We start from the raw sequence: 26,870 nt of genomic DNA on the forward strand, positions 1-26,870 counted from the left end.
TTTGGAAGCAAGCAATTGGCATTATTTCTTCATGCTCTTCTGCTTTCGTTCCTGCCTCAAGGTTCCTGCTGTGGATTCCCTCAATGAAGGACTATTAACCTGTAAACTGAAATAATCCTATTCCTCCCCTAGTTGCTTTTGGTTCTGATGTTTATCACAGCACAGAAAACAAACTAGACCGCTTAGGTTTGAGAAACACCTTGCTTTTGCATCATGAGAGTTTAAGATACAATGCCAAATTAGGATTTCCCTGCTAAAATTTACACTTAACAGCGATTTCTCTCAGTTATGGTTTGATTTCAAATGGAAACAGTTCTGCAGATTCACTCCCCTGTATTATTTGAGGGCTGTAAAATTTCAGCCTGCTGATAGGATAAGCAATAAGCATGCAGCAACAACAACAAACCAAGAAACTCTTTGGAAGTAAAAATTAGTGACATTTAGGCCAAAGAAAATGTCAGCTTGACCTTAAAAACATGAACTCTCCACAGAATGATCAGCCACTAAAAATAGAGGCCCAATTCTTTTGACTGCAAATTGCTGTATTACTCTTATTTCTGAAAGCAATGAATCAATACACTCCAACCAAAGTCCTTAAACAAGGTAAATGGCTTATTTCTTGTTTTTGTTTGGTTGTTTTTTGATTTGGGGTATTTTGTTTGTGATGGTTTGGGGTATTTTGTTTGTTTTTGGTTTGGATTTTTGGTCCTCCCTCGGTCGCTCCCTTTCTTTTTTTCTTTTTGAGACAGGGTTTCTCTGTGTAGCCCTGGCTGTCCTGGAATTCGTTCTGTAGACCAGGCTGGCCTCAACTTACAGAGATCCATCTGCCTCTGCCTCCCCAGTGCTGGGATTAAAGGTGTGCACCACCATTGCTCAGCAAAATGGCTCATTCCCGAAAGTGTACATCCTATCTGCTCCAAAGAATAAAAACACCTCGCCAGTTGGTGGTGGCTCACACTTTCAACACTTGCACTTGGTAGGCAGAGGCAGGCAGATTTCTGAGTTCGAGGCCAGCCTGGATTACAAAGTGAGTTCCAGGATAGCCAGGGCTACTCAGAGAAACCCTATCTCGAAAAACAGTCCAAAAGAATAAAGAATAAAAGACCTTACAACAAAGAATACCTCACCAAAAATGTACGCAATAGTAGAAAGTAATGAATCGAGGTAGCTTAAGGTTATGGAAGGAAACACATTCTAAGATCAGAGAGGTTTCCCACGGCCAGAAGCACGGAAGTAATCACTTGATACCCAGGGTTTTTCATTTTCTTTCTTGAAACTTGGGTAGGTGTCAGGATGTCGGCAGCATCCCGTAAAGGCAGTGCTGAGACCTCTGCTCGTGTACTGAGAAGGCTGGACCGCACCAAATCTCCGGAAAAGAGCACCGGGCTCCCGGAATTAGCTTCCCACTCCTGGCGACCTCTCTTTTCCTGCGTGAGTCTTCTCACAAGATTCTCCGAGGAATCTTCCCGGCGCTCCTGACGGAAACTGCTGCACCCAGGTCCCTGTCATGCTCGCAGCAGCTGCTTCTCCCTTCCTGTTCCTCACAGCGGCTCTTCCCGGAAGTGCCCGTCGCGGTCCCACAGCAGCTTCTCCCGGAAGCACCTGTCAGTTTCCTACAGCCGCTTCTCCCGGAAATACCTGTGGTGCTCCTCACAGCTGTTCCCCCGTCCTAGAGTTCCTCGCTGGGCAGTTGCTCTTTCTATCTTTCCTGCTGGAATTTCCTGAAGAGATTTCCTGTTGCACTTTAGGCTCCTCACAGCACAGAGCAGAATATTCTGTCAAGCTCCTGGTTTCACAGATTCACTTTTTTTCCCCCAGAATCACCTTCTGTCGCCTTCCTCTCTTTTTTTCTTCCCTATTTATTTATTTATTTATTGCGGTTTTGTTGCTATTGTTTTTTTGGGGGGGGTTGTTTTTTTTTTTTCAGTCTCTGGGCTGGAAAGAGTTGTTATTATTTTGTTGTTGTTGTTGTTTGGGTTTTTTTCTTCAGTCTCTGGGCTGGAAAGATGGTGTAGGGTAAGTTAAGAGGACTCGCTGCTTTTGCAGCCAGAATTCAGTTCCCAGCACCCACGATGTGGGGTTTAGGGTGACTCCAACTGTCTGCAGCTGTAACTCGGAGGAATGTGGCACCCTATCTGGCTTCTTCAGGTATTTACACTCACATGTACACTCAGTCACATGCACAGAGACCCAAACATGTAATTTGAAATTAAATATTGAGACAGACCCAGTCTAGTAGCCTAGACTGGACTCAAACTCCTGATTCATCCTCCTGCCTCCACCTCAAAAATTCTGGGATTACAGGCAGGCACCACAACAGCTAAACGTTGCTTTTTTATAAATCGGTCTTTCTTGGGCTGGAGAGATGGCTCAGCCGTTAAAAGCTAGGCTGATAACCAAAATAAATGGGTCTTTCTCAATATTTGTTCCAGTCTCAATAAGATGATTGACACACAATCTCTAGTTGAGCCCCTATTTTGGGGGGAAGATGCTTTTGGCAATGCTTTCTATATTACTTTACTATATTTTACTTTCTGTATTGTTTACTATATTACCAAATCCTAAAGCAAGCAACTTAAGGTAAGAATGGGGTGTTCTGGCATCCCTTCTGTTGGGACTGGCATGGTGAAGGGACTGTGGAACAATTCCCACTGCATCCTCAGTCAGGAAGCAGAGAGATGGACGCTGGTACTCCACTTGATTTCTCCTTTTTAGGTAGTCCAGGACCCCAGCCCATGGAATGGAGCGTACATCCAGTGTGGGTCTTTGCCCTTCAGTTAACTGAATCTAGAAACGCACTGACTCAACCAAAGGCTTGTTTCATAAGTGTTTCTAGAACCTGTCAAGTTGACAATCAATATTAATTGTCACCATCCTCTCAGATGAAGCCCCTGCTCACCTTCTGTGGTGACTTGACTGCTCACCTTGGGCATGACAGCCTAATATGCCATTCTTATGGATACAGGCTTCCTGAGCCTTACACTTCCAGGGCCGACAGCGAATATTGTTGTTGCCTTCACACGTACAGATCTCTTTGCAGTCTGGATTAAACCACTGCTCCTGTATCTGGGGTGCAGAAGGGAAAGCAGTAAGAGATGGCTTCCTTGTGGGCTCTCTTGTCTTCTTGAAATTAGGCTTCGGTACAAAAGTCTGGTATTGAGTAGGCCTAGTAGCACACCAAGTGCAGTAGGAGACCGTGTTCCCGGGAAATATGGCAGAAAGGGACATAGCAGGATGACTGGCATCCTCCACTGGCCTCCACACTATACAGGCATCACACATAAAATTAATAAGATTAAAAAAAAAAACAAAGAGGGCCAGCAAGGTGGCTCAGTAGGTGGGAACACCTAGTGCCAAGCCTGAAGATTTGAGTTCAGTCCAGAGACCCACATGCTAAAAAGGAGAGAGCCAGCTCCTGGAGCTTTTCCTCTGACCTTAGCATGTGACCTTGGCAAACACCCCCAATAAGTAACTGCAATAAAGACTTTAAAATAAATAACGATAAAGAAAAATGTCCCCAAAGAATTCACGAACCAGTGTGGAAGGGGCAATAAGTAAATATGTTTGCCAACAAATCCCCCATAGGATATGCAACCAGTTAAATCAGACAGGCACCCCAGGAGAGCGTCCCACCATGAGCACCCACTATTAATACTTGCTGCTCTCGAGAGATACATTCTTTTTCTTTGTTTTATGTGCATTGGTGTTTTGCCTACTTGTATATCTGTGTGAGGGTGTCAGATCTTGGAGTTACAGACAGTTATGAGCTGCCGTGTGGATGCTGGAAATTGAACCCAGGTCCCCTAGAAGAGCAGTCAGTGTTGTTAATCATTGAGCCATCTCTCTAGCCCCAAGAGATACATTCTTTTTGTGTTTGTTTGTTTGTTTGTTTGTTTGAGATAGAGTAGCTCAACTGGCCTGGAGCTCCAGATCCTCTTACTTCAGCCTCCCCAATACTGTAGTTACAGATAAGCTACACCATACATGTGAGAATGTCCCCAGCTTAGTTATCAGGAAAGCTCCAAGCAAGAAGAAGTGCTGCAACAGAGCCTCGAAGGAGGTGAGGGATTCCATTAGAAAGAGGTGACTTAGAGGCAGAGCAGGGTATGGGGGAAAGGCTAGCAAAACAGGTTTGGTGATGGTTATATGTAATCCTAATACTGAGGAGGCAGAGGCAGGAGAATTGAGTCTGAGGACAGCAAAGGGTGCATTACAAGACCTTGCCTCAAAAAAGGTTAAAAAAAAAAAAAAAAAGGAAAAGAACAAGTAAAAATCTAGAGCTTTGGTGCATTAACTGGTCCTGCACATGGTTGTAGAACCCCTGCCTAGAATGCCCCAGTGAGGGGCTGGGGTGTGGCTCAGTGGTAGAACCCCTGCCTAGAATGCCCCAGTGAGGGGCTGGGGTGTGGCTCAGTGGTAGAGCCCCTGCCTAGAATCCCCCAGTGAGGGGCTGGAGTGTGGCTCAGTGGTAGAGGCTACTAGGCCTACTCAATACCAGACTTTTGTACCGAAGCCTAATGCCAGCCTTGGCTACTCTTGCCTTTTCTCTGGTCTTCTCTTTCCTGCCTGTCCTCCTTCCTTGCCCCACCTCACTCCAAGTCTTCAGAAACTGTCAGTAGAGCTGAGGGATTCACACAAGCTGCTCACCTCGAAGTAGCGTCCCTCAACGTTGGTGCACCCACACTTTGATTGAGGGACACACTCGAAACCACTGAGGATGAAGCCAGGGTCACACTCGCAGGCTTCCACACACTGTTCTTGGCAGGGCTGGAGAGCAGATCCAGGATGGCAGGTGTCTGGGCATGGCTTGGCACACAGGGAGTACCTGCTGTTTTGAGGGCAAACCAGGGCTGTGGAGGGAGAAGCTCAGGTAAGGAAACAGGCAAACTGGACATGGTGGTGCAGACCCGTGAATCCAGGACTTGGGTGGCCGTGGCAGCAGGGCTGAGAGTTTCAGACCAGCCTGGGCTGCATAGTGAGAACTTGTCTCAGAAAATAATTTCAAAGGGAGATAGGTGAGGGCAAGGTGCAAAAGGAAGGGGCATGCTAAGAAGGCCCCAGCTAGAGATGCTGTGACCAACATTGAGAAATATGGCATGGAGAAGATGAGCCGAGGAGCTCAGCTGCTACAACAGTTGCCTGCTGTTGGAGGGTGTGGCTCACTTGGTAGAGTGCTTGTGTACATGCATGAAGCCCTGGGTTGTGTCCCCAGGGCCACACAAACTGGTTATGATGGTGCATGCTTGTAATCCCAGCAGTGGAGAAGTAGAGACAAGAGGGTCAAGAATTCAGTGCCACCTTAAGCTCCATGGAGCGTTTAAGATTAGTCTGGGCTGCATGAGACCTTGGCTCTACAAACAAACCAAAGCAAAACAAACAAAAGCAGGGTCCTCCATGGAAGACAGGTGGGTTACAAATTAGAAGATACAGCCTTTCTGATATGTAGACATTCTCAATAAGCAACAGTGGCACCCACCAAGTCATGAGCAGCCTGGTCCTGGGGATGGGCATCTGCTAATGCAGAGGACTTGGGGAAGTGTGTGTGTGTGGGAGGGTCTATACAAAAGCTTCCACACAACTTCATACATTCAGTCTGCACTGAATACAATGAGAATTTAGGGGGCGCAAAAGTACACTTCTTCCCTACAGAACCAAGTGTCTGTGGGTGGTTACTGTTCTGCCTCCTCCTCCTCATTTTCCTCTTCCTCTTCCTCCTCATCCTTTTCCTCCACCTGCTCCTCCTTTCCCATGTCTTTCTCCTCTTTTTTTTCCTCCTCTTTCTTGTCATCTTCCTCCTCCTGTCCCCCCCTCCACCCCCAGTGCTGAGGATTCAATGCAAGGCCTTGGGCACATCTGGAAAGTGCTCTACATCCAAGCCACAATCCCAGTTTCTCAATGACAGATTATAGGCAAGCTCCCTATCACTAAACCATAACCCCAGCTCCTTGTTGATGGGTTCTACTGATGAGCCATGCACCTAGCCCCTTTTTTGCTTTTCATTTTGAAGTGAGCCTCCCTAAGTTGCCCAACTAGGACTTGAACTTGAGGTCCTCCTGCCCCAGCCTCCCAAGTAGCCGAGATTACCAGCTGCTATCCAGCCAGCTTACTGATTCTTTTCTTGGGCTCTTGCCAGCTCTCCTCACTACCCTGTCCTCATATGTAATGGGAGTAGGGGATCAACAGGGTATACACTGTATCTATAGAAAGCTGTACCACATCATCTCCCAATGCTCCGGGTCCTAACTCACGGCAGAACTGGGGTCCCCTCCAGGGCCCCACGGCATATCCAGCATCTTGGCAGGTGGCAGTCATGGCTGACATATGAACACAGAGCATCTGCTGGAGCCCCTGGAAGCTACACATGTCCATTACACAGTTATCCAAGAAGGATGAGGCCTTCATGTGGAACAGGCATGTCCTGGGGAGAGAGGCTGAGTCAGAGGGCAGAGCCTCTGTGCTCCACCTCAGAGAAACCCTAGTGCCTAGCAATCCCAAGCAGCCCGTCCCCCTTCCTCCATACTCAAAGGGTCCTCTTGGGTCAACAAGCTGGCCACATAACTTGGTCCCCGACATAATTCTCCCCAAGGCTGAGTCACAAGATGGGGTGCTCTTCTTGTTCTGACACCTGGAAAAGACCCAACCCAAGCAGTCAGCAAGACTGGAAGAGCCCAAAAAAGGTAGAACAGCTGGAGTCTTCAGGTAGGGAAAGAGAAAGGGTCAATCTCACTACATTAGTCCAAGCTTGGCCTTGATCTTCCTATAGTCCTGGAAGCCTAAAGATCATAGGCAAGGACTAATAAACTGTCCCCTAACCCCTATTATTTTGCTTCAGTTTTTGCATTGCTGAGGATCAAACCCAACATATAGTGCATGCTAGACAAGTACTCCACTAGAGTCACACCCCAGCCCCTCCAGGGGATTCCAGGCAAGTTCTATATCACTGCTTCCAACTCTCAGTGTGGGAATTGTAATCAGGGGCTCTACCACTGTCACACCCCAGCCCCTCACTGGGGGATTCTAGGCAGGTGCTCTACCACTGAGCTATATCCCCAGCTCTTGAATTTTAGAAACTGGATCTTGCTATGTCTGCAGTTCCAGGTATTCATTCCTGCCTCTTCTGGAACGACAGGCAAAAACAATTATGCCCAGCTCTGACAGATCTTAAAGCGGGCAAAGGCCAGAGGACCTAGAAAATGAGGGCCACCCCTGGTCCCCAGGGAGTATCCTCACTCACTCCTTGTCCTCTTCTATCTTCCAGCTATTCCCCAGCTCGTCCTCATCTTCTGTCATTATGCCATCTGGCTTCCGGTTATCATTGCTGCCGTCCCCATCATAGTTCCCACAGAAACCACAGAGTTTCTTTGAGTAGGTGCTGTGGATCCAGGAGAGGGTAAGTCATGACTGGGAAAAAGGGTCTCAGTTGTCAGAAACCACAGTAAGGGGGCAGTGAGCTGTATGTCCTGATGGTAAGAAGCAAGAGGGGGTTGAGAATATCCACTCTTGCCAGGTGTTGGTGCCTTTAATTAATCTCAGCACTCGGGAAGCAGAGGCTGGTGGATCTCTGTAAATTCAAGGCCAGCCTGGTCTACAGAGTGAGTTGCAGGACAACCAAGAGTACAAAGAAAAACCTCATCTTGAAAAACAAAAAACAAAAACAACAACAAAAAAGAATATGTACTCTTAACAGATTCTGTGACAGATCTCAGGTACTTAAAGGCCACCACTCAGGGCTCAGAGTGAGCCATCTATACAGGATCTCCTCATTTCTTTCTGCTCAACACCCCTTGCTGCCCCCTTTCATGGGTTTAAACAAGAATCTCCCTCCCTCCCCCCCCCTCTCTCTCTCTCTCTGTGTGTGTGTGTGTGTGTGTGTGTGTGTGTGTGTGTTCCAAGGGTGGAATTTAGCTTTACCAGATGAGCCACCTCCTTAGTCCCCATGTCACCTTTTCCACAAGCCTGCCTATCCTGGTCCGATCATCTGGGGATCCACTCTTCTTTGAAGAATGGTGTCCAGCCACAGCTCCTCTGACAGCTCCCCAGAATCCCTGAGTGGTTCTTTCTAGCACCTTCCCGAGGCATTGTGTATTCACCCTGCTATTATATTACCGCCTTGTCCCTCTTCCGACTGCTTCCCTTCTGCTGCTTAGGTTAGATGCCTCCCAGCTTCGAGGACATACACAAATGGTTAACTCTGAGTTACTGGAATGGCGTGGTGGGGGTGGGGGTGGAGCACTCTGGGAAGAGAAATATCAGCTTCCTGACTAGGCTGCCTCCCTTACCTGGACACGGTCACAAAAAGCTGCTGGTCACCATCCCATCTCACACGCAAACCAAATGCCGTCCTTAGTTCCACAAATCGCCCACTTAGGCCCACAAAGATGCCATTAGAAGGTATTGCCGGGAGGGTGACACTCTGATCCCCAATCTGGCAGATAGAGGAGGCAGAGAAGGTGGTACTGGAGTCAACATCACATCCAAGGCTAAAAGGCATCACCCATCACAGCATCCCTCCAGCTTCTCTCACCTGGGTGGCTTGAAGCATCAGCATCATTGTTTGGTTAAAGCTCATCTCTAACAGGGTTTGGGGACAGGTGGGGCTGGCCTGCGGCAGTGAGTAAAGGACAGGACTCACCAGTGTGTGTCTGCCCCTGATCAGGGTAATGGTCGTCTCTGGCAGGGTGATGAAGACTTTGTCCAGGGAGGCTACACCTTCTACTCCCCGTTCTTGGGCACTTGCTGTTATCTTGAAGAATGGGTCTAGATGGAGAGAGGAAGGGCTAAGTCACAAACGTTTGTTTGTTTGGTTGTTTTCACACAGGGTCTCATTATAGCTTAAGCTAGCTGAGAATAACTTTGAACTCTTGGGGGTATTGCCCCCACTCCCCAGTGCTGGCATCTGTAGACATGTGCCACCATGTCCAGTTTATGCAGTGCTATGGGTAGAACCCAGCCAAGGCTTTATGCACACTAAACAAGTGCTCAACCAACTGAGCTGCATCCCCAGCCCCATTGGTTTTCAGACAGAGTCTTACTATGTATCCCAAGCTGAAACTGACAGTCTTCCTGCCTGAGCCTACAGAATGCTAGGATTAAAAGCATGCCCCACCCATCCTCTGCTTTCTGAGACCCTGGTGGTGGTGGTGCCCGGCTTGGCACCATGGGGCAAGCAGAAGGTCCAGTGATATGATCCTGAGACTTGGTAAGGGACTTAGAACCCAAATGGAAAGGAACATGGCACGTTATCTACTTTCGTGGTTGCCTGTCTCTCCTCCGTAGACTGGGACATCTTCATGAATCATTCTCACCCTTTTTGTGAGACAAGGCCTCATGTAGCCTAGGCTGTTCTCAAACTCTGTGTAGCTGAGACGACCTGCCCAATGCTGAGAGGATAGGCATGCACTCCACACTAATGAGGCTCTGCTGGTGGAAGCCAGTGCTTCATGCCCACTAAGCAAGTATCTACTAACTGAGCCACATCCTCAGGCAAGAGTCCCTTTACAGTAATGTCACTCTGTCAAGGGAACATCCCACAATAAAAGGCAATTGATTGCCTTAGCTCCACATCTCTAGGATTGTGGGCCTGATGGCATTGCGGCTGTGTGTACATATTCCTACTGCAGCTTAGCAGAGGGCCCTGGTCCAGTACAGTCCCTTTCTGCCATTCATCACCAACCCTGCTCAACCACCTACTATGTCCACATGCCTGACACCTGTTCTGTAATCTCAGCTCCTTCCCACCCCCACTCCCTAACCCACCAAGCTCTGGCTCAAACCTCCTACCTGTAGAGTTGTCGCAGATTTGAGTCAAGATATAGGTACATGTCCCTGTGAAGCTAATTTGCCTCTCATCAAAGGTGACAAAATGAAGGTCCCCATAGACCAGGCAGGTGGCAGTACCTGCCAGAGGAGATATAGCAAGCTGTTTCCAGTGTCCCTCATGACTGAATCCCATACCCCAGCCTCTCCTACCCAGAGATATTCCCAGTTCCACTGCCCAAGGGAGATGTGGGGCATGCAGGCTCGTACCCACTCTGACAGAGTGATGCTTTAGAGAGACAGGAGGGGTGGCTTTCTGGGACCAGAACAGAGCACATGCAAGTGTGGGGACTGGAATAGCAAACACATTCTAAAGTGTCCCAGCCACCATCCCACTCCGACAGCGTGAAGGGCAGTGCTCACCGTAGGGCTGGCATTCATACTGGCCATTATTCAGCTGGCATACAGTGTGTGTCCCACACTGAGAGATCTGGCACTCCAACCGGCTACCAAGCAAGCATCGGCACCGCTCTGTGCAATTGGGACTGAACCATTCTTCCCCAGGCTAAGGGCAACAGATGAGAGTCACAAAGCCATGGTTCTTAGGTGTGTGTGTGTGTGTGTGTGTGTGTGTGTGTGTGTGTGTGTGTGTGTGTGTGTGTACATGACCACCCACCATAACATAGATGAAAAGGCCAGAATACAACTTATGGGAGTTAGTTCTCTCCTTTCACCACCAAAGTCCCAAGGATTAAGCTCAGGTCATCGGGCTTGGCAGCCTTTACCCACAGAGTCAGATAGTCCAATGTATGTGTGGTGCTGGGAACCAAACCCAGGCCTTCATACTAGGTATGTTCTCTACTATCTGAACTATATTCCCAGACAGGTTGTTTTCTTCTCGTGGGGGCGGGGGGTGGCGGGTGGCGGCGGGGCAGGCATTGAAGGCAAGGGAGGATTGGGGAAGAACCTCAAGTTGCCCAGGCTGGCCTCAAATTCACTACATAGTACAGGATGACCTTGAACTCCTAAACTTCCTATCTCCACCTTTCAAGTGTTGAGATTACAGATACATGCCACCACTCCTGGCTCAAGGCAGGGTCCTGATACATATTCCTGGCTGCCCTGGAATCCTTGGTTACCTTGCCTCAGCCTCTCAGACTCTTAAAAAAAACTCTCTTAAAACAAAAAAACAAAAAATGTGACACTTGTGTGGCTTGGTCCTCTTGTGGGACTCCTAACAGTGGGAACAGGGGCTGTCTCTGACTGTTTTACTGGCTTCTGGGACCCTACTCCTCACATTGGGTCATCTTGCCCAGCCTTAATACATGGGGAGGTTCTTAGTCTTACTGCAACTTGATATGCCATGTTGTGTTGATACTCGGGGGAGACCTGCTTTTTCCTAATCAGAAATGGAGGGGGAATGGGTTGGAGGGAGGAAACAGAGGGAGCATGGAAGAAGTGACTGAGAGGAGAGGAGGGAGGACAAACTGCAGCCGGGATGTAAAATAAATAAATATTTTTTTTTTCGACACGGGGTTTCTCTGTGTGGCTTTGGAGCCTATCCTGGCACTCACTCTGTAGACCAGGCTGGCCTCAACTCACAGCGATCCGCCTGCCTCTGCCTCCCAAGCACTGGGATTAAATGTGTGCACCACCACTGCCCAGCTACTGTGCATAGTCTTATAGCCATGGAAACAGATTTAACAAGATAAACTTTCCCAAGGTCATGCAGAGAATGAATGCAGCATCCGTGTTCCGGATCTGCTACCTGACTCTAGATCTGTCTATATGCTATTCCATCCATACCTAGTGACTGAGCTCTGGAAATAAAGCCAGTCCTGGGCTGGGGGTGTGGCTCAGTGGTAGAGCACTATCCTAAAACCCACCATTGAGGGGCTACGGGTGTAGCTCAGTGGTGGAGCACCTGCCTAGAATCCCCCAGTGAGTGGTGGGAGTGTGGAGTGTGGGTCCTTGGTAGAGCACTCCCTGGAGTACAAGGGGTCCTTGGCTCTACCTTCAGCATTATAAAACCAAAGCCAGTGCTGAATGGATAACTCTGTCTTTGTGTAATCAGCCCTTTGTGCCTACACCTTGGCCTTACACCTAAGCTCCTGTTACACAGAGAGCAGGGGACCCACAGCCCAGGTGTTCTGGCATCAGTTCCCCTTGGGAAAGCTGCCTCCTCCTCCACCGCCTGAGCCAGAAGCATACCTGATAGTACTTGTTGCTGTAGAAGCAATTGCAGAAAGACTCATTGATGCATTGATTGTTACTAAACAAAAATCCAGGATTGCAGACACAGCCGGGACTGCAGGGGGACTGGCAGCTGGGCTTGGGGTTCTCACAGGATGCAAGGCACGCACATGATTCAAAGTGGGCATATGGAGGGCATCTCTCTGAAAGCAAAGCACAGCCTCTATTAGGTCTCCACGATACAGCCGTCCCCCGCCCCACAAGTCTCTCTCTTACCCTGGACTCAAGTTCTTTTCTAAATAAGCCTGCCATTAAAAAAAAAAAATGGTGGCACAGGCCTTTAATCCCAGCACTCAGGAGACAGAGGCAAGTGAATCTCTGAGAGTTCGAGGCCAGCCTAGTCTACAGAGTGAGTTCCAGGACAGCTAGGCTACACAGTGAAACCCTGTCTCATAAAACAAACAAATAAAAATAATTAGAATGAAATAGCTGGGCATGATTGCGTCCGTGGGAAGCTGAGGTAGGAAGGCCACCAATGGTTCAAGCCCAGCTCCACGGTGGATTTGAGGCCAGCCTGGGCTACATAACAGGATCTTGTCTCAAAAACAAAAACCATTCTGTCTGACCAATGTTATAATGAGGCGGAAATCTTGAAGACATTGTGTTCATTAACATGTTATATGGCTCCATTTGTATGAAATATTCAGATCAAGGTCAGGTATTGTAGTACATGCCTATAATCCCATTACTCTGGAAACAAGGAAAGAAAATAGTCTATTTGAGGCTACCCTGAGCTATGTAAGAAGATTGGAAGGAAAGAAGGAATAGAATGTGGTCAGAAGAAAGAAGAAAAGAAGAAAGAAGGCAAAGGATATGACTCCATTTGTGGCTGGTTTATCTGCAGTCTAAGTATAGGATTTTTACTTCCTTCCCTAATCTCCTCACTGTCTTCTACTGAGAGCTCCAGCCAATGTTCTGTCCACCTCATAGCTGTGGTAGATATACCTATAGCTGGGACCAAGCCGATCATCGAGACACCTGGAACCTGTGAAGGGCTTGGACAGGGTGGACTACATATTGTGGACGTTTGCATGAAGAAAGTAGAATGCTCTGCAAAGACAGTGGTCTCTTCCATGGAGACAATGGCCCCTTCAGAAAAGATGCTGGTCACCTCAGGAGGGCCACTGGTCTCTTCAGGAGAGATAATGGTCACTTCTGCAGGGATGGAGGTCTCCTCAGGAAGGACACTGGTCTCTTCAGGAAAGGCAGTGGTCACTTCTATAGGGATGGCAGTCTCCTCAAGAGAGATACTGGTCTCTTCAGGAGAGACAGTGGTCACTTCTATAGGGATGGCAGTCTCCTCAAGAGAGATACTGGTCTCTTCAGGAGAGACAATAGTCACTTCTATAGGGAAGGTGGTCTCTTCAGGATGGACAGTGGTCACTTCTATAGGGATGGTGGTCTCTTCAGGAGGGACAGTGGTCACTTCTATAGGGATGGTGGTCTCTTCAGGATGGACAGTGGTCACTTCTATAGGGAAGGTGGCCTCTTCAGGATGGACAGTGGTCACTTCTATGGGGAAGGTGGCCTCTTCAGGATGGACAGTGGTCACTTCTATGGGGAAGGTGGCCTCTTCAGGATGGACAGTGGTCACTTCTATGGGGAAGGTGGCCTCTTCAGGATGGACAGTGGTCACTTCTATGGGGAAGGTGGCCTCTTCAGGATGGACAGTGGTCACTTCTATGGGGAAGGTGGCCTCTTCAGGATGGACAGTGGTCACTTCTATGGGGAAGGTGGCCTCTTCAGGATGGACAGTGGTCAATTCTATAGGGAAGGTGGTCTCTTCAGGATGGACAGTGGTCAGTTCTATAGGGATGGTGGTCTCTTCAGGAGGGACAGTGGTCACTTCTATAGGGAAGGTGGTCTCTTCAGGAGGGACAGTGGTCACTTCTATAGGGAAGGTGGTCTCTTCAGGAGGGACAGTGGTCACTTCTATGGGGAAGATGGCCTCTTCAGGATGGACAGTGGTCACTTCTATAGGGAAGATGGCCTCTTCAGGATGGACAGTGGTCACTTCTATAGGGAAGGTGGCCTCTTCAGGATGGACAGTGGTCACTTCTATAGGGAAGGTGGCCTCTTCAGGATGGACAGTGGTCACTTCTATAGGGAAGGTGGTCTCTTCAGGAGGGACAGTGGTCACTTCTATAGGGAAGGTGGTCTCTTCAGGAGGGACAGTGGTCACTTCTATGGGGAAGGTGGCCTCTTCAGGATGGACAGTGGTCACTTCTATAGGGATGGTGGTCTCTTCAGGATGGACAGTGGTCACTTCTACAGGGAAGGTGGCCTCTTCAGGATGGACAGTGGTCACTTCTACAGGGATGGTGGTCTCTTCAGGAGGGACAGTGGTCACTTCTATAGGGATGGTGGTCTCTTCAGGAGAGACAGTGGTCACTTCTACAGGGAAGGTGGCCTCTTCAGGATGGACAGTGGTCACTTCTATAGGGATGGTGGTCTCTTCAGGATGGACAGTGGTCACTTCTATAGGGATGGTGGTCTCTTCAGGAGGGACAGTGGTCAGTTCTATAGGGATGGTGGTCTCTTCAGGAGGGACAGTGATCACTTCTGTAGGGATGGTGGTCTCCTCAGGAGAGACAGTGGTCACTTCTGTGGTGGCACTGGCCACTTCTGTGGAGACACCAGTTACTTCTGTGGAAACAGTGGTCATTTCTGTAGGGATGGTGGTCTCCTCAGGAGAGACAGTGGTCACTTCTGTGCTGGCACTGGCCACTTCTGTGGAGGCAGCATTTACTTCTGTGGAAACAGTGGTCACTTCTGTAGGGGTGGTGGTCTCCTCAGGAGAGACAGTGGTCACTTCTGTAGAGCTGGTGGTCTCCTCAATAGAGACAGTGGTCGCTTCTGTAGAGCTGGTGGTCTCAAGAGGGATACTGGTCTCTTCAGGAGAGACAGGTGTTATGATCACTTCTGTAGGGGTGGTGGTCTCTTCAGGAGAGCCAATGGTCACTTCTGTAGGGATGGTGGTCTCTTCAGTAGTCTCTTCAGTTGGGGCAGTGATCATTTCTGTGGAGGTTGTGATCTCTTCAGGGGGGATAGTGGTCCTTTCTGTGGAGATGGTGTTCTCTTCAGTGGGAGTGAAAGGTACTACTATGGGAACACTGGTTGAATAAATCTCTATCTGTGGCAATGCTGCAAAAAAAAAAACAAACAAACAAACCCATGCAAATTAGTCAAAATTAGACCATCTCCCTTTCACTCATCTAAATAGGAGTGGTGGGTTCATGGGGAACCACTTAGTCCACCCATCTCTGCTCACCCAATCCCCAACCTTCACTCACTTATTCAAGAGACAGAGCTCTCAAAACACATCTGACATGGTGCCAGGTATGGGAATCACAAAACTGAATAGGAAATAGGTCCTGCTTTCAACACCACTAGAGAAGGAAGATTTCTGGATCCTGCCACAGAAACTCATGCCATCAAAGACACAATCATGGCATCTGTCATCATAGTCACCAGTGGTGGTTCAGGCAAAAGGATCACAAGTTTGAGGCCAAGTAGGTTACATTGTGAGATCCTGTCTTACAGTGGAAATAAAATAAGCCTGGGAAAATAGTTCAGTAGTAGAGCGCTTTCCTAGGATTCCTGCAGTAGCAGATCACCTGCCTAGAATCCTCTAGTGAGGCTCTAGTGAGTCTCTTAGTGTAGCTCAGTGGTAGAGCACCTGCCTAGAGTCCCCCAGTGAGGGCCTGGGGTGTGGCTCAGTGGTAGAGCCCCTACCTAGAATCCCCCAGTGAGGGGCTGGGGTGTGGCTCAGTGGTAGAGCACCTGCCTAGAATCCCTCAGTGAGGGGATGGGGTGTGGCTCAGAAATTGAGTGCTTGCCTGGCAGGTATGAGCCACTAGGCTTGTACTGAGGTGGGGAAGAAGCTGGGCCCTTGAGTTCCATCTTACCCCGACAGGGTCCATGAGAGATCAAGATGAAATTGACAGCAACGACAAAGGCAGTGCTGGAGCCCCGGGTGGCCTCAAGAAACAGCTGAAGGCAATGGAGGACAAAGAAGGAAGAACAGGAAAATCAATCCCCAGACACTCAGAAGTTCCTTGTGTGTGTCCTATGCCTTTGTTGGAACCCTGCAGTCCAGCACATCCCCACCCCCAGAACCTTAAGTCTGCCCCTTCTTTGTGCTCTTCCCACTCTTATGACCAGAAACTGAAATGCCCCACCTAGGCTTGGGTGTTAGAATACTCGGCCCTCATCTGGTGGCACTGTTTTGGGGGGTTGTAGGACCTTCTAGATAAAGGCCATTGAGAGACAGGCCTTACTTTTGGTACTGTTCCCTGCTCTGTGATCTTTAGGAGCCAGTCAGCAAGCTCATGCAGGACGAGCGCAGCCACCATTCCTTCCCCGCCGTGATGGGCTATATCCCCCACAAAAAACCCTGAGTCAAAATAAACCTCTCCTTGTATAAGGTGCTCCTGTCAGGCATATTGTCACATCACCCAAGAAAACTAACATGTTACCTTTCTACCTCAGTTTATTGCCCACTGAACTCTGGGCCCCCTTATTGTGCCCCCCATACATACAGGGCCCACTCTCCATCTCTCACCTGCATGGGCTGCTGATGTCCCTTAGGGATTGTGACAGAGCTGTTTACCCAGCCAGTGCTCTGAGACCCAACACGGTTCCACAGAGAAATGGGAGCACTGCCTGCAGGACTCCCCAGCAGGAGCTTGAGCGTGGTACCTTCTCCAAGGCCGTACATGTGGTAAGCAAACTCCACACAGACGTCCCCAGGGGCACAGAAGGGTGGACTCACCAGTTTGGCAGACTGTCCTGCCTGGGGTAAGTTGACTGAATCGAAGTAAATATAGTGCTCCCCTGGGTGAAGGAAGGGAACCAGAAAGGTGAGCCCACCCATGTACACTGAAATCTGCATATAAGACAAATCTAGCTACTTGCTGAAGCATGTCTAGCTTTCCAAGTGAGCACAGCCAGCAATGCACAGTGGTATTTTTCTTTGCTGTTTTCTTTAGTTTTGGTTTTTATTATATAACTCAGGCTGGCCTACAACTTACAATGTCCCACCTTAACCTCCCCATCACAGGCATGTGTCACAACAATGCACTCTGCTCTCTGCCCATTCAGGACTCTTAACTGAAGAAAGCCAAAAGACATGGGAATCCCAGTCTAGAGTCCGGATTCTATTGGCATCACCTACAAATGTCTTGGCTGAAAATAAGACTGTTGATTTTGAAGTCTTGGGCTCAATGCAGAGCAAAGCCTCAATTGCTCCTCTTTATCCCACCCCCAAAGCTAGGGATAGAACCTCGGGACTTTCACATGCTAAGCAAGTGCTCTATTGTACACATACACACACACACACACACACACCCAGCAGCCCCTCTCTGGAGGATTCTAAGCAACTGTTCTACCACTAAGCTGTGCCTGTATGAGGAAGCCTGGATTTCCTGATGGGTTGCAATGATCCCACTGTCTTGAGCATCCTCAGTATAGTCAACTTGCTGGGTCTGAGGTTGCTCTCTACAGGGGTAGCAACCTGCAGGGGGTTGCTCTCTACATCACCCTCCATCATCCTCTAGGAATGACATCACCAATCCCTAGCTAGATGCAGAAGCAATGATTCATGACCTCCAGGGAGTCTCCTTACCTCCATATGGGAACTCTCGTGGGGGCCCTGAGATGGGGGTGGGTACACTTTTACTTCCCCATCTCCAGTGTCCGCTATCTCCCAACACATTGCTCCAGTCACAGAAAGGATGGAGTCTGTCTTCAAAGTTGCACTGGGGAAAACGTTCTAGCAGATTCCAAGAAGGAAGTTTGAGACACTCAGCCTGTGCCCAGCCCCTCCCATTACTCCAACCCCTAACTCAACTGGGGTTCCCAAGGCTCTGTTCTCACCCCCACAGGGAGCAATGCTGATGGCATCCACAGCTATTGCTGGCTCTGGCTTGTCTCCAAACACACCCACCACCATGAACTGAAAAGAAGAGGAGAGTAGGCCTGGAGTGATCAGGCCAACCAACCCTCCACCCGCCCCACCCCCCAATCCTCCAGGCTTCTTCTGAAGGCTAGTTAGTGTTAATCACCAATTTGACAGACTCTAAAGTCACCTGGTAGGTAGGTCTCTGGCCAGGCCTACTGGGGGATTATCTGGATTATGTTAATTGAGGTGGGAAAACCCATCCATCATGGGCAGGGCCATCCCCTGGCTGGGATCCTGGACTGTGTTGGTGGAGAAAGAGGGCTGAATGACAGCTGTGCCCTCATTGATCACTGCTTCCTGATTGTGGGTGGGACGTGACTGGCTGCTTCAAGCTCCTGCCACCATAAATTCCTCACTGTGGTAAACTGTACCCTTAACCTGTCACCCAGAATGAACCTTTTGTCCCTTAAGTTGCTTTTGTTAAGAGTATTGTCACCTTGACTGAAAAAGAAACTAAGACACCTCCATCAGGCATTTCCAAATACCCAGTTCCTGCTCCTGCTGTCTGTACTCGTTCCAACATTGAGATAACCTACCATACACAAGGACTCCTAATGAGGACCTTGTTCCTCTGTACCTGTAGCTGTCCCTGTCCTGTATAATTGACAGACACAGCCTGCCAGGTGGGTCCATAGTGTCCTGAGAAGAGAGTGTGTTTCCGGATGTTGCCTATGATGGAGAGAAACCAGGAGAAAAGGAAGTTTATGGGAACTTGGAGTGAAGGACAAGTTGCCCAGGAAACTCTAGGGGAATATTCCTTCAGATGCAAGCAATCCCCTAGCCTCCCCGCCTTCTCTCCTCTGTGTCTGTCTGTCTGTCTGTCTGTCTGTCTGTCTGTCTGTCTCATCTCTCCTGCTTTGTGTGTGTGTGTGTGTGTGTGTGTGTGTGTGTGTGTGTGTGTATGTATGTATGTATGTATGCACACAAGCACACGGGTGCATTCTTGCTCCCACTCCTGCTTTGGTGTGTGCATTATGCATGAACACATGTATGCATTCTTGTTCTTTGCATTGCTCCTGCTTTGTGTGTGTATATGTGCATACTCATAAGTATATATGTGTGAAGGTTTATATTCAGATGTGCCTACTCGTGTGTCCACATGTGTATGGAGACCAGATTAGCTTTCTACATGGGTGTTGTGGATGGTAGTCAGCTCTTCTAACTTGTGTGACAAGCACTTTAGTGACTGAGCTGTCTACCTGGCCAGTTTCCTTTTGTTTAGTTATAGACAGTCTCCTATAGTATAGGCTGCTTCAAAAACTTTGTAACAGAGACTGGCCTTGAACATCTAATCTTCCTGCCCATACCTCCCAAGTGATATGATTATAGGCATGGCCCACTACAGCTGGTAGTGCCTTTATTTTTCTTGAATCCAGTGCCCTTCCCATTTCTAAAACATGGAGCAATCTCACAGTACATTGGGTTTTCCTAGACCCTGAGGAGATAGTCCTCCTCATTTCCCCATCAGTTCAACCCTCCCAGATGTGCCCTGGTCAGTGATCTCCTCTAACCTAAGAACGTAGCATAGACGAAAAGGCCTTCGCCAACTGACTGACCGCGCATTATGTAGTAGAAAGAGAGGGTCAGGCAGCCACTGGAATGGCTCAGCGGACTAAGAAGCACAGCTTTCTGTCCTGACCTTGCATTCGTAGAGTCCAGGAGCATGTAGTAGCCACCTGAAAAAGACAGGACCAGTGAAGTAAAATGTCTGGGATGGAGGGGAGTCGGTAACAAAAGTGTAGGGAACTGGGGAAGATAGGGACCTGTCCATGGAGATTTCCAGCAGTCACCTAGAATGTGGCAGAGGTGAGGGGGGTATACCCAGTCACGACTGGCAGAGTGCTTGGACTGGGGAAATATCTGGCATCACTACAGTAAATGTAGGCATCCTTTCTGAAACAGCTATTACAGTCTTGCCCCTTGAGTGCTTACTGACTCTTCAGGACCCCTAGTCAGAGCCAGACAGCCAATCAGCCTGAGTTTTGCAACTAGTAACGAAGGGGAGAGGAGAGCAGGCACTGATATGCGTCGGAGGTTCACACATGGAGGCATGGGTGTCCAAGATCCATTGGCTCTGTGCAAACCTTGGGCTAAGGGAGGCCAAGCCAAGAACGTGAGCAGAGGTCAGGAAAGCAGAAGGGCAAGAGAAGCAAGTGGTTAAATGGCAAAGCAAGGAAGAGGAGCACAAAACAAAGGAGAAACAAGGGCCAGGGTGCCTGTAGTCTCCGGCAAGCATCGTAGGACCCTGAGGCAGGGCATTGGAACCCAGCCTGGGCTTTAAGTCCTTGCTCAATGCAAAACAGGGAAGATTAAAGACCTGACCAACAGCTACTAAAACACCTGATTTGGGACCGGAAGGGTAAAGGTTTCAGAGAGGAGGATTCACCAGGGGCTTCAAATGAAAGGGAAGGAGAAGTTGAAGAACTTTCTAGAAGGTAAACCTCCTAGAACAGGAAGATGAGTGACTATAAGAACAAGTGCAACCTAGGAATGGAACTGAAACATCACTTGATATTTGACCTCCAGAACTTGGCGGATGCAAGGACCATGTGGTGATAAAGCAGACGGGCACTGTGAGAGCTCAAAGGAAGGAGTGGACAGTAGAAACAGGAAGAGAGCCCAGGCGGGAGTACAGGAAGGGGGAGGAGGAAGGGCTCACCATGAATGGAATGAATAGGAAGGGACATTTTGGCTTCAGGGACTGCAAACCTTCCTCAGTAGTCCCCACCAGCCCCTGCTGTTCCAGACAGCTGTTCCAGGAAATCCAAATGACATTAAGTCAGAGTGATGCAGATGCTGACTGGGCCTGAACCCCCAATCTTCCTGCCTTGGTCTCCCAGGTCCTTGGATTACAAGAATATGTTGCTATGCCTTCCTCTCTCCTTCCCTCCCTTGCTTTCTTTTCATCCCTACCTCTCTCTTCCTTCCATAGCACTGAGAATGGAACACAGGGACTTGTGTGTGCTAGGCAAGTACATTACCACTGACCGACATCCCCAGCCCTTAGTTTTGTTTGTTTTTGAAACAGGGTCTAGCCCAGGCTGCACTTGAACTCACTATGTAGACTAGGCAGTTCTCAAACCTCACACCCTCTTGCCTCAGCCTCCTGAGTTTTGGGGTTACAGTCATATACCATCATATCTGGCTCCTTGCTGGTTTTACACACTGATTCTCAAGTTTCTGGGACATTGTACAGGGTATTGACTCAGTAAATACCAGATGAATAACTGGATGAGTGAAGAATGGAAGATGCCAAGGGAAGGAGGGAAGGAGCTGGCTGTGCTGGTCGGCAGCCATCATGGCAGTGGAGGATCTGGGGAATACTTGAAATCATGCTTCTTTTTAAAAATTATTTGTTTATAGGATTTACTTATTTTTGTGTGCATTGGTGTTTTGCCTGAGTATATGTCTGTGTGAGGGTACCAGATTGCCTGGAATTGTAGTTACAGACAGTTGTGAGCTGCCATATGGGTGCTGGGAATTGAACCAGGTCCTTTGGAAGAGCATCTAGGGAGCCATTTCTCCAGCCCAAAATCACACTTCCTACCATGATGCCTGGACTGAAAGAAACTTGGGGCTGCTGGGCTACATCTGGCCTGACCTAGGTATGCTACTGTAGGGGACACAGAGGCCACTAGAACCCAGAAGTTCAAAGGATATCTTCAGTACTCACGACCAGGGCTAGAGAAGTCATCATCAGGCCCCACACCCGGCTTCTCCGATGGTCCTGTCTTCTGGGTCCACTTAGCCCCGGTGGCAGTTGGGACCCAGCTCCAGCCACAGAGATCATTTAGAATATCAAAGGTGCACAACTGGGACAGGCAGACTGAGAAGAGAGAAAAGAAGAGACGGTGCTGGGGGTGTGGCTCAGCAATAGAGCCCCTGCCTGGAATCCCCCAGTGAGGGGCTGGGGTGTGGCTCAGTGGTAGAGCCCCTGCCTAGAATCCCCCAGTGAGGGGCTGAGTGTGACTCAGTAGTACAGCACCACCTAGAGTCCCCCAGTGAGACAGTGAGTCTTAGCAGTAGACACCTGCCTAGAATTCCCCATCAAAAGCTTAAGAGTGAAGGCTGGAGAGATGGCTCAGGGGTTGAGAGCACTGGCTGCTCTCCCAGAGGACCTGGGTTCAGTTCCCAGCACCCACATGGCAGTTCATACCTGTCTGTAACTCCAGTTCCAGGGCTTCTGACACCCTCACACAGATATACATTCAGTCAGAATACCAATGAACATAAAAATAAGTTATATATATTTTTAAAAGAAGGCCCATTTGTTTAAAAAAAAAAAGCTAAGAGTACAGTGTAGCCATAGAACACTTATCTAAAATCCTCAATATGGGGTTTAGGACAGGGCTCAGCAGTAAAACTTGCCGGTGATGGGCTGGAGTCATGGTTCAGCAGGAGGGCCCTTTTCCAGAACTCTCCAGTGAGAAGCTAGGGGCGTGGCTCAGTGGTAGAGCATTTGCTCAACATACACAAAGCCCTGGTTAAACCCTAATATCAAAGGGAAGGAGCTATGAGCTTTCTGCCACAGGAGGAAGCTAGGGAAAAATGCCCCAGCTTGGGGTCCAAACTCTGAAGTTGATTCTCAGGCTGTAGCAAGCTTTGAAGGCAATCTCTGTTCCACCGCCCATGAATGCTGCTGTAGGCAGAGACTACATAACTGCCAGACTCTGTCTATAAGCTGGGAATCATCTCTGTGTAAGGTTGTGAATTAAACTGTGCATGTGGAGCATCTAGGCCAGGGCCCGTGTTCAGTGAGTAGTTTCCTTCATAGCCTTTAGATTTTTCCTCTCCAGTCAGCCTGAAAGGACCGTTCTGCATGTATCAGATTAGTAAGTAAGTTAAAACTTATGGAGACTTTACAGTCAGGTTTTCATGGAACCAAAGACTTCTTTTGTTTTAGAGACAGCATGAAATGTAGGCCAGGCTGGCCTCATATTTGTTGTGTAGCATAGGATAACCTTCAACTTGGGATCCTCCAGAATATTGGGGTTAAAGGTGTGAGTCACCACACCTGCTGTGTACAGTGCTGGGGATGGAGCCCAAGGCTTTGTGCACACTAGGCATGTGCTCTAACAACTAAGACACATCCTTTACCCCACCAAGGGTTTCTTGACACATGGAGTTTCCAGTGCTAAGCTAGGCCAGCCTGTAGCCATGTGTCCTGGTCAGTTACTGTAGACCAGATATCCCCTACAACTCCATGTTGACAGGGAACCTCTTACAGAGCGACTGCTTTAGGAGCCACAGGAAACCAGGGGCCTCAATTTATGAGAAACCAGGGTCCTGAGCTGTCTCACCCCTACTTCAGAAAGTTTGACAGGGATCAGGAGAGGGAGAGGTGCCTGGGAGGGCTAGGAACTCACTCCGATTGCAGGTACCCCGCTGGATAGAGAGGCCATCCAGAGAAATGTCCAGGTAGGCGGTGTTTCCCCTCATGCCCTCAAACATCAGCTGTAGAATAAGGAACAAAGAAACCCTGACTGACCCTGTGACTCACATGATTTGTTTCCCTTCTTGGTGGTTGCTGGTTTCCACCCTGAATTCAGATGGCTGGGGATCTATGTCTCTTTTTAAAAATTACATTCATTTATAGCATGACACAAATGTGAGATTCAGAGGACATTTGGGGAGTTGGCTCTAGCCTTCTACTGTATGGGTCCTGGAGACTGAACTCAGGTCACCAGGCTTACTGCAAGAAAACTCCATGATTGCCCCCCCCAGGTCTCCCTTTTGCCACAGCCTACCTTCTTAAGCCCCTTCCTCCAAACCCCTTCCCTACCAGACCTCTAGATCTGCTCTCAACCTCACCCAGCTTGGTATATCACGATTTGCTGGCACATTGACAGTGGTGGGCATCCAAGAGAGACTCTGGGTGTTAATGTGTTTCCAGAGAATGTTGGGTCGGCGGTGGTTCCGGCCCCTGAGCAGCAGCAGTCTGAGCTGGGCACCCCATGACAGCCCAAACATGTGGAAGGCAAAATGGATGCATAGTGGGCCTTGCTCCCATATGTCAGGGCTACGCAGGCGTGCCACTCCGCCCCGGGGAAAGGTGCTGGCATCCATGTGCAGGTAGTAGCCCTCTGCAGGGAGAAGAATGGGGGAGGCTGAGACCTTGCTGTTCCCAGGACTGACCCCTCCACCTTCTGCTTAGCTCAGCTTCCAGCAGTCCCTCCCAACTTTATGCCTTCTCCACTGTCCTCCTCCAAACTTTAAGCTTCCCTCAGACTCATTACCTCCATTGGGGTAGCCCCCAGGGGGACCAGAAGTGCCAGTAGAGGAGGGCCCAGTAGTTCGAATCCAGTCCCCATCATCTGAAGACATTTGAGACCAATCGCAGAAAGGTCTGGTATCATCTTCAAAGTCACACTTTGAGAGAATGGCTAGGAAGAAAGAGCATCAGTGAAGCCTCGGAAAGGGCAGAGGGCAGGATTCAGGTCACAGAGCCACACCAGGAGATGGGGTCAGCAGGGTCACTAAGTTTAGAGAAGGCCACCACTAAGAGTTCAGATCCGGGAGACACGTGGCACTGGGGAGGAGAGTAAGTAGATGGCAAAGTCGGGGAGGGCAAATTGGAGTGTGGCTGATTCAGTCAGTCAGGCCTTGTCTTGGCATGTGTTTTATCGTGGCTATTATTATTGCTATTATCTTGGTGTGTGTGTGTGTGTGTGTGTGTGTGTGTGTGTGTGTGTGTGTGTGTGTGTGCATGCGCGCGTGCAGGCATGTGAACGTGATGCATGCATGTAGAGACCAGAGGTTAACATCAGGTGTCCTCCTCAGTCCCTCTCAACCTTAGGTTTTGAGACAGGGTCTCTCATGACCCAGAGCTCACTGATTCAGCTATGCTGACAGGCCAGGGAACCCTAGAGGATCCTTCTGTTTCTACCTCTTTAGTGCTGGGACTACAGGGTGTTCTCCCGACCCAGCTTTTTACCTAGATAATGGGGATGGAACTCTGGTTGTTATGCTTTTGCAGCAAGCACTTTACCTACTGAGTTATCTCCCAGCACCTCCTCCCCCTTAAGTTAGGTCTACTGTTCTCATGTAGCCCAAGGTGGCCTCGAACTGCAGATCCTCCTGCCTCAACCTCTTGAGAGCTGGGATTACAGGTGTGCATTACAAAACCTATAATACCTAACTAATTGTTTTGTTGTTTTGAAACAAGGTCTTGTTACTGGGCATCCCAGGCTGGATTTGAACTTATGATCCTCCTGCTTTGGCCTCCCAAATACTGGAATGACAGACCTGTACCACCATATCTAGCACTTGTCATATTTAATCTGAGCAAGGAATCTTTCAGGTGGAGTTAGACAAGTGTTACCCACTGTTCCCTCTACCCTTGGCTCTTTGGGAGCTGCCCCTTGGCACATTTAGCCCATGTTGTGCCTAACAACAAGCCCTGTGCTAAGGACTGGAGTTCCCAGTTACAACATAGATCATGGAGAGGGAGAAGAGGCCTGAGCAGCCCTGGTTCCAACTCACAACTCTCCTGCGAAGTGAGTGCCATCTTAATCGGTTTCCGTTCCAGAGAGTTCTGTCTCCTTGGGATTGATTTTAAAAAAGCAAAACACATTACCTTTGTCATTAAAATTATCGTTAAGACTATGGTTATATTTTGATGCTGCATCTCTCTCTCTCTCTCTCTCTCTCTCTCTCTCTCTTTCCCCTCTCTCTTTGGTTTCAACACAGGTTTCTCACATAACCCAGGCTAGCCTCAAACTCTCTGTGTAGCTGAGGATGACCTTAAGCTCATGATTCTCCTACCTCCACCTCCTGAGTACTGGAATTACAGGAGTTAGCCACCAGCTTTCTTTCTTTTTCTTTCAGAGACAAAGGTCTTTACCTGAGTAGCCCAAGCTAGCCTCAAGCTTTGAATCCTCCTTCCTCCCTCACCCCTAGAGGTAGGATTACAGGTTTGTACCACTACTCCCAACCCTCATTCCCACTTTACAAACCCCTGTCTTTTCTTCTCAGCCTGGAAAGTCACCTCAGTTTCAGGTTGTGGAGATGTGAGGCTCTCCCCATCCTGGTCAGTAGATCATCTCCCCAATTCCACTGACCTGACCTTTCTCCCTTTTGAGGCAGGGTTCCTTGTAGCCCAAACTTGCCTAGAACTTGATATATAATCAAGTGTGACCTTGAACTCCTGATCCTCCTGTCTCCACTTTCCAAGTGCTAGTGTTACATCCCGAGTCACCACACCAAGTTCATGTGGTGCTGGGGCCTGAACCCAGGGCTTTGTGTTTTTCAAGCGAGCCCTCTACCAACTAAGTTACATCCTTAGCCCTTTTCTTTTTTAGTTTGTTATTTTGAGACAGGGCTTCATGTAGTCAAGGCTGGCCTTGAACTCCTGATCCTCTTGCCTCTGCTGGGATAGCAGACATGCACTACCATGCTCAGCTAGGCCTATTTGTTATTAAACTTCCTGCTCCCTCTGGCACCCCCAGATGCAACCTGGAAAATCCCTGGCCCATTCATCACTACTGTCCCCAAGCCAGCTTACCGCATGGGGGCAGATACTTGGTGCTGGCCCCAGGCAGTCCCCACCAGCAGCATCAGAGTCCACACTGGAGGAGCCATGAGGGACCTTGGAGGTGGCCCTCAGGTATAGAGGGAGGTTACGGTGAGGGTCCCAGGCCACTTTTATAAACACCTGGCCCTCCTCTCTTGTCAGCCTTCTGAGGAGGCCATTAAAAAAAATCACAGCGTTCAAGAAGTCCCTGGGGATTTAAAGTTACCAGAGTTGAAGTTGGAAACCCAATAGAAGAGCTATAGACAGCAATTAAGAGAAAACAAAAAAAAGGGAGACAGAAACCAATCAGGAAGTGTAGCATCAAAAGTAGTTCAAAAAGAAACAACAGAGAGGAAAAGGAGAGAGAGAGAGAGAGAGAGAGAGAGA

At 48.9% G+C, this 26,870-nt stretch overlaps 1 protein-coding gene across 1 annotated transcript in view; it reads right to left on the minus strand.

Moving 5' to 3' along the window:
• The window catches only part of Zan (zonadhesin), a 108,383-nt gene extending 81,832 nt beyond the window's left edge, over positions 1-26,551 (minus strand). The window contains 24 exon segments of the mRNA XM_027416274.2: positions 2,925-3,066; positions 4,648-4,850; positions 6,249-6,418; positions 6,521-6,658; positions 7,235-7,372; positions 8,280-8,425; positions 8,633-8,757; positions 9,781-9,897; positions 10,180-10,321; positions 11,968-12,148; positions 12,933-13,138; positions 13,352-15,153; positions 15,849-16,002; positions 16,574-16,845; positions 17,636-17,782; positions 17,887-17,965; positions 18,549-18,640; positions 19,483-19,647; positions 21,645-21,797; positions 23,338-23,425; positions 23,783-24,054; positions 24,208-24,354; positions 25,454-25,512; positions 26,475-26,551. Coding sequence (XP_027272075.1) covers positions 2,925-3,066; positions 4,648-4,850; positions 6,249-6,418; positions 6,521-6,658; positions 7,235-7,372; positions 8,280-8,425; positions 8,633-8,757; positions 9,781-9,897; positions 10,180-10,321; positions 11,968-12,148; positions 12,933-13,138; positions 13,352-15,153; positions 15,849-16,002; positions 16,574-16,845; positions 17,636-17,782; positions 17,887-17,965; positions 18,549-18,640; positions 19,483-19,647; positions 21,645-21,797; positions 23,338-23,425; positions 23,783-24,054; positions 24,208-24,354; positions 25,454-25,512; positions 26,475-26,551 — 5,215 coding nt within the window.
• Positions 26,552-26,870: the final 319 nt, after the last annotated feature.

This window comes from Cricetulus griseus, chromosome 4 (genome assembly GCF_003668045.3).
Source record: "Cricetulus griseus strain 17A/GY chromosome 4, alternate assembly CriGri-PICRH-1.0, whole genome shotgun sequence".
Classification (NCBI taxonomy): domain Eukaryota; kingdom Metazoa; phylum Chordata; class Mammalia; order Rodentia; family Cricetidae; genus Cricetulus; species Cricetulus griseus.